This window comes from Erinaceus europaeus, chromosome 1 (genome assembly GCF_950295315.1).
Source record: "Erinaceus europaeus chromosome 1, mEriEur2.1, whole genome shotgun sequence".
Taxonomy (NCBI): Eukaryota; Metazoa; Chordata; class Mammalia; order Eulipotyphla; family Erinaceidae; genus Erinaceus; species Erinaceus europaeus.
In genome coordinates, this window is record NC_080162.1 from 157,462,398 (window position 1) to 157,478,442 (window position 16,045).

Below are 16,045 nucleotides of genomic sequence, written 5' to 3' on the forward strand. Positions count from 1 at the left end.
ACCCAGGAGGCTGCTTAGCAGTATTGTGCATAAGCAAGATCCTGAATTCATTACCCCAGACCAATTTTAAAAAGAGAGGAAAGGAAGGAAGAAAGAAAGAAAGAAAGAAAGAAAGAAAGAAAGAAAGAAAGAAAGAAAGAAAAAAGGAGATAAGGAAGAGAGGGAGAGGTTTCATTCAGTATTTGTAGTCTTTTCACAGTAGTTCATCTTTCTAGTGCTGTGTGATTTTTTTTGTCTTTTAATTTATTAAGATATATGTGTTTTCTTTTTCAGTTCTCATGTAAGAATTTTAAACCCCTTTATTTATGAAAAAGTATCTATATCTTAAAACAGCTGCATAAACTACAGACTCTATACTGGAGACTTATTTGGGAATTTTATTGACCTTTTATCTGTGAGGATGAGATTGGAGAACCACTAAATTTCACTCAGAGTGAGTGTATAGAGAACTAGTGTGACTGCATCTAGCTCTAGGGCCTGCACCTGGTGAGGGGCCTAAGTTACCAAAGCCAGACTGTTTGAGCATAACGCTTGAGCCTGTGAACAGTGGAAGGGGAGGTGGGGAAAGGCAGAGGAAGAGGCCAGTGGATCCCCCCCTGACCAACAGAAACCTCTTCAGAGGATCAGTTTACTGGACAGGTCCAAAGCCTGGCTCCAAGTACATCACTACTTTAGCACAGTTTTTTTTTTTTATTTCTTTATTGGGGAATTAGTGTTTTACATTCGACAGTAAATACAATAGTTTGTACATGCATAACATTTCCCAGTTTTCCATATAACAATACAATCCCCACTAGGTCCTCTGTCATTCTTCTTGGATCCAGAGTCTTTTACTTTGGTGCAATATGCCAATTCCAGTTCAGGTTCTACTTGTGTTTTCTTTTCTAATCTTACAGTTTTAAACAACTATTATTAAATTCATGAGAATTTAATAATTTTTTTATTGGTTAGGACAGAGAGAAATTGAAAGGGGTAGGGAAGTTAGAGAGGGAGAGAGAAGATTGACGCCTATATAACTGCTTCACCTTGCAGGTGGGAAGCCAGGGGCTCGAACCAGGATCCTTAACGCGGGTCCTTGTGCTTTGTACTATGTGCACTTAACCCAGTGCGCCACTGCCCAACCCCTCAAACAAGATATTTAATATCTTTTTCCCAGTGTTCTTACTTTTGAAGTGGTAGTGGTGGTTAATCTCTATCTTCTATAGAGATGGTATGCATATACCATCAACAGTTATCCTCACAATCACCCAGAAGCACCTGAAATTGAGAAAGCACTCTAGAAGTATGAGTAACTCATGGTGTTATTTCATATTATTGCGAGGCAATGTTGGGAGTGACAGGAGTTCAAAATGTTCCTAGTCTAATAGCTTGCACTCACCAAGAACTTAATAATAGTGTTCATTTTTATTAAATATGAGTCATTCTTTTCATTGTCTTTTCATTTGCTCAGTTGGGATTGTTGCCCCATAAACAAACAAACAAGCAAAATTCTAGGAGACTATGAGTTACTTTCACCCCATGATTTTGTGCAGGTTTTGAAGATACAAGTTGGTCTGTGTTTCCATTGACTGGAAATGCACTTTGCTGTGTCCTTGCTGTTCTCGCTGTCATCGTACTCCTCAGCAGCACCATCACCTGGCAGGCACAGAGCCCCACAGCATCTGCTTGGTTCTTCATCGCTCTTTGCATGCTGTGCATCTGCATCAGAGGATTTACCTAAGAATGTCATGACTAGCTGTGCAGCATGCCTTCATGAGTTAATGAAACTGTTTCCTTTGCATGTCTTGGTCAGGCTGTGTGTGGTGCTCTCGCTTCCATGGGGAAAGACTGGGCCCCTGAGCACCAAGAAGCAAAGCAGCACTCCTCAACCCGAATTTCTCTGCGAGATTCTCTCCTGGACGCAGTAGAGAGCCAAGGAGCTGCTTCCTGGTCAACAGTTGGAGTCCGAGTAGTGGTGCAGAGAGTTTACTGTCTGCCCGTCCGGCGTCAGCAGGGTGCTGGCCCCACTGCTCTCCCCAGCTCAGATGCACCTAGAACTCGGTGAGTGACACGGCACAGGCTCACATAGGGTACATTGAGTCTCATTAGAGAAAGTAGTGTCTGGAGCAGCGTCTTGATTGCAATTACTATACACATAGGCTGATTTTCTTACATCAAAATTTGGGACATACTGTGACAAAGGATTTTGCCTCTTTATCAATATAAGAAAGTCCTGCTAGAATCTTCATTTATAGCATTTGTTTTCACCTTTATTGGTTTATGTTATTATTTTTTAATATTTATTTATTTATTTATTTATTCCCTTTTGTTGCCCTTGTTTATTATTGTAGTTGTTACTATTGTTGATGTCATTGTTGTTGGATAGGACAGAGAGAAATGGAGAGAGGAGGGGAAGACAGAGATAGGGAGAGAAAAATAAACACCTGCAGACCTGCTTCACCGCCTGTGAAGTAACTCTTCTGCAGGTGGGGAGCCAGGGGCTTGAACCGGGATCCTCATGCCAGTCCTTGCGCTTTGCGCCACCTGTGCTTAACTCGCTGCGCTACTGCCCGACTCCTGGTTTATGTTATTCTAAGTAATGTAAACACACATAGTGTTGGTATTCTGGAAAAGCAAAGACAATGGTTGCCATATCTAAGAAGATAACTGCAATAATTATTAGATTTTATGTCTTTAAAAAAAAAAACACAGCAAACACTTGAGTAAATAAATGGCAGTAAGCTAACCTGTGGTTTCCAGGGAGTGCTACTTCAGTCTACATCAGTGCTATTTACTGGACTCTGCGGTGATGCAGATGTTGCATATCTGCATTTCCAGTGAGGCATAGCTTCTGACCACAAAGAATGGTGAAACACTCAAAATATGGTGAGGGGAACCAGGGAACTGCATTTTAGATGTTAGTTAATTTTAATTAATTTTACTGTACTGAAAGTAGTCCCCTTGGGGTGGGGCAAGGAAGGCAGTAAAGTGGTTCTGCAGATTAGTCCCAGGTGGCCAGTGGCTGCCTTGGGAGACAAGGCAGCCAGGTGCCCACACGAGCAAGTGCCCAACCCACAATCCAAAGTACCTGGCTCATACTGACTGTGGGAGTGACTCAGAGCCTCCCCGGTTTGGTTTAATGTTTTTCTCAAACAGCTGTAGACACATCATCGCCTGGAGAGTTTACTATTTATGTTAGAGCCTTGACATAATCTTTTGAGCCTCTTTTTCTTCCTGTGTCAAACTGCCCTCAAAACAGTAAGATGGATTTACAACAGAATAAAAAAGTACAGATTTCAGGTCATCAAACTATCACTTTTTAACTTAGTTTCACAAGAATGCATATGGAGAAGTAGTAATAAACTTTTTATTATTATTATTTTAACCAGAGCACTGTTCAACTTCGGCTTATGATAGTGGTGGGGTCGGGGGGAAAAGAACCCGGGACTTGAGTGCCTCAGGCATCAGAGTCTCTTTGAATAACCATTATACTGTCTGCCCCCCCATTTATTTATTTATTTATTTATTTATTTTTATTTTTTTTATTTAAGAAAGGAGAAATTAACAAAACCATAGGGTAGGAGGAGTACAACTCCACACAATTCCCACCACCCAATCTCCATATCCCACCCCCTCCCCTGATAGCTTTCCCATTCTCTATCCCTCTGGGAGCATGGACCCAGGGTCATTGTGGGTTGCAGAAGGTGGAAGGTCTGGCTTCTGTAATTGCTTCCCCGCTGAACATGGGCATTGACTGGTCGGTCCATACTCCCAGTCTGCCTCTCTCTTTCCCTAGTAGGGTGGGTCTCTGGGGAAGCTGAGCTCCAGGACACATTGGTGGGGTCTTCAGTCCAGGGAAGCCTGGCCGGCATCCTGATGACATCTGGAACCTGGTGACTGAAAAGAGAGTTAACATACAAAGCCAAACAAATTGTTGAGCAATCATGGACCCAAAGCTTGGAATAGTGGAGAGGAAGTGTTAGGGAGGTACTCAATGCAAACTCTAGTGTACTTCTGCTTTCAGGTATATATTTTGCAGTAGTTTACGGATACGTGTGAACATATGCTCTCTCTCACAGAAACTGGTGTATATCTAGGTTTTGGGACTTTGTTAGAAAGTGAACCACCTGAGATGGAATTAGAGTATACTATGAAAAGAAAGGTCTCACCCGAGTAATGAAGCTGAAGGGTTGTCATTCTCACGTGAAGTCTCTGGACAAAGCCTGAAGTGAAGCATGTTGAGGTGGCCATCGTTGCATTGATTAGGTTGTGATCGGCAGATGCAATATTATTTGATATGGATTGGGAGAGGCATACGGGAAAGTGGGCCCTATCCAAGGGTTCCAGGACTGGGGGAAGTAGGGGCTCTATAGTGGAGATATGAGGTTCCTGCTGTCTTAGGGTTCAAAAAGAGAATGGATAGTTAATGTTATCATCACATTATTTGGTAATTGGGTTAACTTTGAAAAGTCCTTTTGTTAGGGTTTACTGTACAGTACCCAGTATCTTGTATATAGCTGTGCTATTGGTTGCTTCTGATCTACGTGGTCTAGGCTTTTGAGATAGAGGTAGAAGGAATTATGTTAAGTGAGCTAAGTCAGAAAGATAAAGATGAGTATGGGATGATCCTACTCATCAACAGAAGTTGACTAAGAAGATCTGAAAGGGAAACTAAAAGCAGGACCTGACCAAATTGTAAGTAGGGCACCAAAGTAAAAGCCCTGTGGTGAGGGGTAGACATGCAGCTTCCTGGGCCAGTGGGGGGTGGGAGTGGGTGGGAGGGATGGGTCACAGTCTTTTGGTGGTGGGAATGGTGTTTATGTACACTCCTAGTAAAATGTAGTCATATAAATCACTAGTTAATTAATATGAGATGGGGGAAATTAATTGTATGTCTCAAAGTTTTTTAAAACACAGACTGAATCTTTTTAATATATAGGCTGTGTATTTGATATGCGGACTCTCTCAAAAACCATTTGTTTATTTTGAAAGAGTGTGACAGAGTGAAAGGAGCCACAGCACTGAAGCTTCATTTAATTCACTGGGCGCTGGGCTCAAACCAGGGTCAAGCATATGGTAAAGTAGTGCACCAAGTGTGCTATTTCTCTTGCCCCCGTCATCTCATTCTTACAGTGCCTTCTGATTTCGTTTAGGATAAATAACCAGCAGTACTTCTTTGTTAATTATGAATCCTTCAAGTGAATAGCACTATATTTGAAAGCCCTGTAGGCTTCACACACAATAAAAAAAAGTCTCCTTTAAGTGCAAAGTTAGAATATACTTTTGAAAATAAGAATTTGGAACAATTACATTTGTGAAACCCATGACCTCAGTTTTGGAGTTTTTAACATGGTTTACAACTGTAGGCCACTTGGACTTAAATCTATGGTAACACTAAACAGAGTTATCTGAGATGGGTTTAGGCTAAGGCTAAGCAAAGATTTTCTTTTATTTTGCTCTTTTGATGGCAGGTCTCTAGTGTTAAGTATTGGGGAAGGGAGTACTTAGCATCTGGGCAATGAGGGGCTTGGTGAACCTTCCCCAGCCCAAAACACGCCTAAAGACAGGACAGCCAGGAACATGTAACAGCAATGAGAGGGCAAAATGAAACTGACAGTGAGGTTGCTTCCTCATGAGTAATTCCGTACAATATGTACCTCAAGCCTATCCCTCCAGCTCCTTTGGAAGCACTTGTTTGACTTGTTGAACAAAGTTGGTGGGGGTGGGGGTGGGGACTGGAAGCTATAGAGTCTGGTGAATTTCTGCCAGTCATTGGCATCATGAATATTTTTGGATTTGTACTTTGAAACACACCCAGAACAGATTGAATGAGATCGTGATTGTAGTAAATTTAAAGAAGGCCAGAGATTAAACTAAAACAAGAAAGCAGTATTTCAGTCAGATATAAAGAACATGCACTTGGTGCTACATCTTAACCATTTCAGTCAACCCCAACTAGCGAGGTTCTTCCTTGTAGACAGTTGTACAGATGGACACAAAGGAGAAATAATGAGATACAAAACCCCAAAACTGACTGGATTATAGAGAGTAATGAAACTAAAAACAAAGATGAGAAAACAAATTTGAACCAAATAGTGTTTAGATTAGGGCTGACTCGGAAGTCTGGTTACCTATGCACAGCAGGAAAAGTGAAGTTGTTAAGATATCAGGAGAACTGACTGAATTATGGATGGAAATGAACTTTTGGACTAAATGGCCAGAATATTTGGCCTTGGCTTTGAGAACAAGGCTTCAAAGTTCTTATATAGCAGATAGTTAATATTTTCTAAATTTTTCTTGCTGTAGTAGTTATCATATTTCCTAAATCAAATTATTAGAAGAGGATTATACTTGACCCTTTACTAATTCTTTGTATATGTACTTTTTGACAATTTATTGAATATAAATATGTATTTTATATATAGTCTTTTGGAGAATCTTTTAGCAATAAGTTTTTTATTGTAGACTTAAATGTATGTAGCATGTATGTAACAAAAAAAGAAAAGAAGAAAACTTAAGTGTGTAGCTTGGAAGATGACATAAGTCTATCACCTTCAAGATTTCATTTTTTTTCTCCTTGAATTTCTACCTGTAATTTTTTAACTATAGGTAAATTGGAGTACTTTGTATACAACCCATTTGAGTTAGTTTTATCTAATCTTATTTTTTTATTTCTTTATCTTTATTTATTTATTGGATAGAGACAGCCAGAAATCAAGAGGGAAGGGAGGGATAGGGTGAGAGACTGAACGACACCTACAGCCCTGCTTCACCACTTGTGAAGCTTTCCCCCCGTAGGTGGGGACCAGGGGCTCAAACCGGGGTCCTTGTGCATTATAACATGTGCACTCAACCAGGTGCGCTACCACCTGGCCCCTAGTTTTATCTAATCTTATCTAGAGGCACAAGTGTGGCAGTCAAGGAAAATTGAACAGATACCCTCTACCACTAAAAGTAACTCCAAGTCAGAGCTCTTAGCAGGTTCTCCTTTGTCCCAAAGAGTTAATTACTAGTGACCTAAAAGACAGCTGTACTCATGATGCATTTTCTATAAAGCATTAAAAAAATTACCATTTTGGAAGAAATTAAGGCCTGGAACAGGAGGACTGTATCTTACAGTACTCTCGCCACAATTACTTTTCCTTCTCTGTCTAAACCATGACAGATAATTCCTTTTTTTTTTTTCCTTCATTTTTTTCCTTTATTGGGGATTAATGTTTTACATTTGACAGTAAATGCAATAGTTTTTACATGTATAACATTTACCTGTTGTCCACACAATAATTCAACCCCCACAAGGTCTTCCTCTGCCATCATGTTTCAGGCCGGAGGTGGATGGGTAGAGAGATTATTCCTAATAAAACACCATGATGAGTCTTATATACCTGATTCTGCTTATCACTTTGGCCGGCATTGTCCATCTTTGTCTAATGTAATAATACTCTAGCAATATTTCTTTTTCTGAGGTGAGTAGAAGCTTATCTTTTGATGACAGTCTAATTTTTGCCAGCTTTGAAGCCACTCGGTCCTGAACCAAGGTCAAATAGATTCAGTCATAAAGTTCATGTCCTCTGAGTTGTGAAACATCAAAAATATGATTTAGGTGGGGGTAGATAGTATAATGGTTATGCCTGAGGCTCCAAAGTCCCAGGTTCAATTCCCAGCACCACCACCATAAGCCAGAGCTGATGAGCGCTCTGGTTTAAAATAAATAAATAAATAAGGGAGTTGGGCGGTAGTGCAGCGGGTTAAGCGCACGTGGCGCAAAGTGCAAGGACCTGTGTAAGGATCCCGGTTCGAGCCCCCGGCTCCCCACCTGCAGGGGAGTCGCTTCACAGGTGGTGAAGCAGGTCTGCAGGTGTCTATCTTTCTCTCCCCCTCTTTGTCTTCCCCTCCTCTCTCCATTTCTCTCTGTCCTATCCAACTATAACAACATCAATAACAACAATAATAACTACAACAATAAAACAACAAGGGCAACAAAAGGGAAAATGAATAAATATTTAAAAAATTAAAAATAAATAAATAAATATGTTATATATGTGTACGATTTAGATTTCAGAAATACAATATAGAAGAAACCCTGCTCATTGTTATTCTGCGTGCTTTCTTTTATTGTAAGCTATTAAGGAAAAATGTTTCTATAAAGTTTTTTTAAAAAACTGTGAATCTGGATAATGGGCACAAACAAATTCTGTAAATCACTAGACTCTAAGACAGAGGGAAAAAAATCCAGAAAACACTTCCTACGCATTAAGTTACATAGTCTATTCACAGTACCAAAGACACATCTACCTAAATCCAATGAGTGTTAAATAAATGCAAGAGTAATAAAGCTACATGTATAACTTCTTCTACTCTTCCTCCTTCTACTTCTTTTAAAATTTTATTTATTTATGAATGAGAAAGAAAGAACCAGACATCACTCTGGTACATATGCTGCCAGGGTTTGAACTCAGGACATCATGCCTGAGAGTCCAATGCTTTATCTATTGTGCCACCTCCCAGACCACAAGAATATAGGCTTCTTTAAGCAGAAAGTTTTGGAAATAATTTACTTGTAATGCAGAAAACTGTGACAATCTCAGAGTAGAGTAGAATGTAGACATATTGCCTCAGTCCCAGTTCATGATGTTTGACTTTAAACTTACCCACCCCTAGCTCCATCCCCACCCCACCCTTTCTGGAACTTTCATTCCCCTTCTAAAAATGATGTTACCTCTCATAGTAGAAGCATGCTCTTTCTGGCCTTGAACTGCAAAAAAAAATATTTATAATGGGAGAGGAGAGTTAGCCCTCTGTAAACCCATTTAATCATAGAACTTGCTCAGTCATCATGCATTTGGACAAAGGCTAGGAAAAAAAAAAACCTTCCAACTTAACAAACTTATATTGCCACAAAGTTTCACAAATATTAGTTCAGTTGAACTGAGGAAAACTCATTTTCCTTTCTCTTTGCCTTATTTCTCCTTTTTAATTTAATCCTTTAATTATTAATTATTTAATTTAATTATTAAATAAAATTTTAATGTAATTATTAATATTTAATTTTAAAATCACTTTTAATTCTTCTTTAATGTCTAATCCTGTATTTCTTCCTCCTTTTCACTTAATTAAAACAAAATAAGCTTTCTCATTTCTTAGGCCAGTTTCTTTCTTTTTCTTTTTTTAAAAATATTTTTTACATTATCTTTATTTATTTGATAGATAGTCAGAAATTGAGAGGGAAAGGGGTGATAGAGAGGAAGAGAGACAGACACCTGCAACATTGCTTCACCACTTGCAAAGCTTTTCCCCTGCACGTGGGGACCAGGGGATTGAACCCAGGTCCTTGCGCACTGAAACATGTGTGCTCAACCAGATATACCACCACCCGGCCCCTCTTATGCCAGTTTCTAGAGTGGTACACAAACAGAGACATTATGTTTGTACTCATGAAACACAGTAAAGCTGGAGAATCACACACAGAACAATTAAAAACAAACACATATAAAATTGTAAGTGATGTTGAGTCCTCTGAGAGAGATCAGTGGAGAAGGGATAGAATTTAGAGTATGCGGGATGGTACCCTCCCCCTCCGCCCCCATCTATGTATCCATCTTTTTTTTTTTCTCTGTACCTATCTTGTTTTTATTGCCACCAAGATTGCCACTTGAGCTCAGTACCCCCATGGCAAATCCACTGCTCCTGGTTGCCCCTCCTCCTCCTCTTCCACCTCCTACTTCTTCTTCTGCTGTCCCTGTCTCTGTCTCTGTCTCTGTCTCTCTCCCCCCCCCCTTGTATAAAGACAGGAAATTGTAGAGTGAAGGGGGAGGTAGATAGGAAGATAAACACTTGTAGCACTGCTTTACTGCTCATATAGCTCCCCACTGCACCGGGAGTTTGAACCTAGGTCCTTGCACATGATAATGTGTGTGCTCTATCAGTTGTGCCACACCACCCCCCGAAATACTACGACTTAAACTTGAAAGATAATTGGATGCTAGTTAAAACATATCAACATATGAAAAATATAATGCCTTTGGAATCTCCCACACAGGTGGGAGAGGCCATTGTGTGCGTGGACCAGTGGGAAAGCACGGAGAGCAAGTTAGCTTCTGCCTTGTAAGCCATCTGCAGGAGCTATTGTAGTGGCCATAGCTGTCCACAGACCCAACATATGATTTGCCTGTTCAAAACAACTTTGACTGTTGTGTGGAAAAAGGTTTGCAAAGGAGTTATGTAGAGTCAGATGGTATTGGGATCGAAGACCCAGGAAAAGGAACTACTACTGCAGTGGACCAAATTATTCCAGGCTCCTAAGTCCCACATTGGCACCATGCTCTAAATATGGTTCATGTTCTAAATATGTATGATAACTGAGTGTGTGGAAAGTGTGCGGCAGAAGGTAACATTAAGAATGACACTTTGGGGGAGTCGGGCTGTAGCGCAGCGGGTTAAGCGCAGGTGGCGCAAAGCACAAGGACCAATATAAGGATTCCGGTTCGAACCCCGGCTCCCCACCTGCAGCGGAGTCACTTCACAAGCAGTGAAGCAGGTCTGCAGGTGTCTATCTTTCTCTCCTCCTCTCTGTCTTCCCCTCCTCTCTCCATTTCTCTCTGTCCTATCTAACAACGACAACAACAATAATAACTACAACAATAAAACAACAAGGGCAACAAAAGGGAATAAATAAATAAATAAAATAAATATTTTTAAAAAGTGACACTTTGGGACTGGATGGTGGCGCACCTGGTTGAGCGCACATGTTTTAGTGCAAAAGTACTCAGGTTCAAGCCCCTATTCCCCCTTGCAGGGAGGAAACTTCTCAAGTGGTGAAGCAGTGCTGCAAGTGTCTCTTTGCCCCTCTCCCTCTTAGCCTTCTTCTTCCCTCTCAGTTTCTCTCTATATTAAATAAAGAAAATACTGAGGAAAAAATGATCCTGAGTTTAATTGCTTGGTGGGATAATGCATTTGCTGAGGTTAAAAAAAAACAGGTTGGAGGGAAGCTTAAGAATACAGTTTGGAGCCTGTTTGGTTTGAGATAACTATGAGACGGAAGATGGGAAAGTTGTATATGTAAACCTAACATTTAGAGAATTTTAGGCTGGAGAGAAATTTGGGGTGGCCAGCCTACCAGTAACCGGTGTGTATACTAGAATGTGTATTCATTTTGGTTGGTAATTTGAGTCGGTGGTTATCTGTCTATTGTGCTAAGTTCTGAAGGTGCTTGAGGGTATGTGCTTCTACTTCTTGTCACAAATAGTACCTCCTCTTCTCTCTCCCATCATGCCCACCCAGAGGCATTCTATCACAGCTAGCAGCTATCTGAAACCAGGGCAGTACCAGCAGACAAAAAGAAGAAGCATTAGCACTGAGACTCCAAGTTCACTAGCACTGAAGTAATGTGAGATCAGCTGTGTGGGCAGCAGAGGAGACTGGCGGGCTGTGATACAGGAGAGGGACCAAGGGCTTTGTGACAGACAATCAGCATGGAGGGTTTCCATGTGTGGGAGTAGGCAGCTACATACAGCAAATAAGTCTACTGTACTCTCAGGTGTCTTACTGAGGATTTCCTAGTCCCCGAGAGCAGGAAGTACCTGGGGGGGGGGGGGGCTAGCTCAATGTGTAGAGAGTGAGTGGGAGGCAGGGAGGAGGGACAGGTTTTGCTGGCAAATATTTTGTGAATGCATAAGGGAATGAGAATGTCTAACATTCAGCAGAACAACACAAGCGCAGTGAGGGCATTCTGTCTCTTGTTCACAATCTAAGGACTACTTTTCTTTCTTTCTTTCTTTTTTTTTTTAGTTCACATTTTTTTTATTTTCTTAATTTTTATTTTTAAAGTAATTTTTATTTATAAAAAGGAAACACTGACAAAAACAAAGGATAAGAAGGGTACAACTGCACACAATTCCCACCACCAGGACTCCGTACTCCATACCCTTCCCAAGAGCTTTCCTACTCTTTAACCCTCTGGAAGTATGGACCCAAGGTCATTGTGAGGTGCAGAAGGTAGAAGGTCTGATAGATGATGGTGCTTCTGTAATTGCTTCCCCACTGAATGTGGGCATTGACAGGTCGATCCATACTCCTAGCCTGCTTCTCTTTCCCTAGTGGGGCAGGGTTGTGGGGAATCGGAGCTCCAGGACACATTGGTGGTGTTGTCTGCCCAGGGAGGCCCAGTTGGCATCATGTTAGCATCAGGAACCTGGTGGCTGAAAAAAAGAATTAACATATAAATCCAAACACACTGTTGACTAATCATCAACCTAAAGGCTGGAATAGTGCAGATGAGGAGTTGGGTGGTTGGAGGGGGGGGAGGATGGCCTCTGTTTTGTAGAAAGTTAGTAGTCCTATTTTAGTTATATTCCAAAGGGCCCATGACTATACTAATCTTTTTTTTTTTTTTCCTGAGCCTGATATCTGATATGCAGGTGGGCCCAAGTTATTGTCTGGGGGAGATGATGTCATGGCTGGAAAAAGAGCTAGAAAGCTGGATCAGGGAAGAGAGTAGCTCCCAAATATGGGAAAGGTGTATAAATATTGTTGACTATAAACCCTACTGATCTGATCTGATCTGATCTGATCTGATCTGACCTGGGGCCCATATTCAACTTAGGAGCCTATGTGACCTTTGTATCCCTATAGATCTGAGCTCACATTCTGTGGTCATGAGTAGGAATGTTCCAAGCTGCCCCAATTTCAGGACCCATCTTCCTCGGGTGGAAGATAGAGTATGTTGTCCAGCCTCCAAAGGGAGGATGGAACATTTTCTACCGTTGTTGATCCAAGTTGAGGGCAAGGTCCTATGGGGGCCCACAAAGGAGTCTATTGTGTTATTCCTGATAGAGATGACTGGTAACAATGGAGAGAGGGATCTGTTCAAGGTGTAGGCCCATCATGTCTGTTTGGGAACTCAGAATTCCCTGACTAGGGCACCAGCTGATGGAGTGGCCTGATAGTGACTAAAGAGTCATCCTTAAAGTATGCCAGTCTCTTGCCCTTATTCAGCTTTTATAGTCCTTGCTTTGATAAGGTTAGCTTTGGAGTGAGTGAGGAAAGTTTAATAGGAAGTAGGTGAGGAGGGTGTCTCAGTCTAAGTAGTCACTATTTCATTGTGAACTTTATGGTGTCTTTTTAGGTCTCTCTACTTGCTCCATATACTGACTGACTGCAGACTATTGTGCACTTTTGCCATTTTCCTATTTTAAAAATTACATTAGGCTCAAGGCAGACTGTTAGGAGAGCAGAAAAACTAGGATCAGACTGAGTCTAAATGATGGTTCTGCCACCTTCATTGCGAACTGGAGCAAATCATGTTTCCCTTTTTGTGAAATTAGAAGTGATTATAATTAATTTTGATTAATTGAGGTTATATATGTGTAAAGGTTTTCTTTAGCATGGTGCTTCCCAAAATTCGTACTTAGCAGGGGAAGTGATCTTACTCGGTCTTTAAAACACAAATTCTTAAAATTGTAAAAAATAACTGATTAAAAAAAAAGCAGTGTTATAACAACAGTCACTTTCAAATGAGTGCAGAGAAACTGAAATTACAGATCAGCATTCTGTGTTAGGATTGAGCCTACTGTCTGGCTGTGAGAAACTTGACTGTAATCAGTTGTGCGTGTGTGTGTGTGTGTGTGTTAATTTATTTATTGGGGGATTAATGGCTTACAGTCAACAGTAAAATACAATAGTTTGTACATGAATAACATTTCCACATAACAATACAACCCCCACAAGGTCCTCCTCTGACAGGTCCAGGACCTGAACCCTCCCCCTGCTTTGTGTGTATTTTTTTAAGATGCTATATTATTTAAAGTACACATTAATACTAATTTAATTTTATTCTTTCCTCTTAGTACTATATAATTGAACTATTAAAATATTACTTAGAACAGTCTAAAACATCAGCAGTTTTGTAAAGATATCACTGAACTACATTTTTTTCTTCCTATTATGAAATGGAATTGCTAAGTCAAATGAGTTTGAATTATTTATTTAATGCACATGTTTGCCAGGAATAAAGTCATAGATGATGGTGCTGATGATGGCTCTGACCATCATCATCGTTGCTACTTACTAAGTGCTGGCGTTGTGTCACGTACTGAGAAAAATGCTGTTTAATATTTCACTCTCAATATCTTAGGAGTGAGTTATGTTTATACTTTCCATTTTACTCGTGAGAAAACCAGTCAGTTTTACTTCTGTGCTTTTGACCAATCACCCTCGCCCTCACCTTCTCTCATCACAAGCAGTTGGTCCTCGTTTACCTTAGAAAACATTCCTGTAGGGAGTCGGGCAGTAGAGCAGCGGATTAAGCGCCTGCGGTGTGAAGCGCAGGGACCGGCGTAAAGATCCCAGTTCAAGTCCCCAGCTCTCCACCTGCAGGGGAGTCACTTCACAGGCGGTGAAGCAGGTCTGCAGGTGTCTATCTTTCTCTCCCCTTCTCTATCTTCCCCTCCTCTCTCTATTTCTCTCTGTCCTATCCAACAACGATGACATCAATAACAACAATAATAACTACAACAATAAAAAAACAAGGGCAACAAAAGGGAATAAATAATTTTTTTTTAAAAGAAAACATTCCTGTAATCTCAGACATAAAATACAACTACAGTCTCCAAAATGGTGATGCCAAGAAATTTCTATGTGGCAAACACATTGCCAAAAACTACCCTAAGGCTCTATTGAATGATGTTGGTGATTATTGGCTGGTCTGGTTTCTGTTTTTGTCTAGAGTGTAAAAGACAGCCCAGACTCCTGCTGGTGAAAGGGCCTAGGATAAAAGTAGAATGAAGAACATGAGCTAGCAGGCATGGACGATTGCAAGGCCTTCATGATGATTCACCATTGAGTGTCATTGGAGGGTAAAGAAAAACTCATATCCAGTCTGCTAATGGGGGCCAGTTGGTGGCACACCTGGTTGGGGGCACATGTTACAATGCACAAGGACCCAGGTTCATGCCCCTATTTCCCACCTGCAGGGAGAAAGCTTTGCAAGTTGTGAAGCAGTGCTGCAGGTGTCTGTCTTTCTCCTCTCTACCTTCCCCTTTCCTCTCAATTTCTGACAGACTCTATCCAATAAATAAATAAAGACCATCAAGTTTGCTATCCATTCCTTTACAGAGAAGGTTACCAACCCTGGCACATTGAGCCCCAATGTGTGCTTGCCAGTCAGCCTTCCCTGGACCTGTGGCGATCTTCCGACTGGTGCACTGTCACTTTTCCTCTTACTAAATAGTTGGGGTGATGTGCTGCATGCACTAGGCTTCCTTTTTATGGGTGGAGATGGAATGGTGAGCGACCACCTGTCCAGAACAGCATCACTGGTAGAAGGCATGTATCCCTCCTTTGCTCTCAGAGTCAGTAGTGATTTCACTGGCCGGCCTCCTTTGTGTTACATTTTCATTGTTATGTGAAACTTATTTTAGAAGTTTCCTTCATATTGTTATAGAAAAGGCAGGCTTCCTCTCTACCTCAGTGATTTGAATACATGTATTGTGATGCAAAAGACACTATAAGAGCAGGACATCTCTTTTTAGTTATGTCCTCATAAATGATGCCACAAACCATTTAGTCTTTTTGTTTGTTTGTGCTTTCTCCATAAATTTAAATCATTAACAAAAAATTTAGCAGCACCAGGACCTTGCACATGCCCTGTTCCACTTTTCCCATGTCAACACTCCCTACTCTTTTTTTTTTTATTTCAGAGAGGAAGAAAAATTATAACACTGTTCTACCATCCATGGTGCTGTGCTCCCTTAGTGTCCTGATGCTCCCATGAGGTGCTGGGGCTAACCGCAAAATCTGCATGATAAGGTGCCACTCTACTGGGTGAGCTACCTCCCAGCCCCCAAATTATTTCTTAATCATTATGTCTGTGTTCATGAGTCTTCAAGCCTTAATCTCAGTTTTCCAGCTCTTAGTTATTGCTTGTTGACTCTTTTTTTAAATAGATTTTTTAAAAAAAAATTATATTTTTTCCCTTTTGTTGCCTTTGTTGTTTTTTATTGTTGTTGTAGTTATTATTGTTGTTATTGATGTCATCATTGTTAGATAGGATAGAGAGAAATGGAGAGAG

At 40.7% G+C, this 16,045-nt stretch overlaps 1 protein-coding gene across 2 annotated transcripts in view; it reads left to right on the top strand.

Annotated features, from left to right (window-relative positions):
• Positions 1-16,045, top strand: part of SPIDR (scaffold protein involved in DNA repair) — a 302,493-nt gene that overhangs the window by 147,346 nt on the left and 139,102 nt on the right. Inside the window, exon 5 of one of the 2 annotated variants that reach the window (XM_016190741.2) lies at positions 1,793-2,040. The exons of the other annotated variant lie outside the window; for it this stretch is intronic. Within the exon in view, the coding sequence (XP_016046227.2) occupies positions 1,793-2,040 (248 nt within the window). The remainder of the gene's footprint in view (positions 1-1,792; positions 2,041-16,045) is intronic. 2 annotated transcript variants of the gene reach the window in all.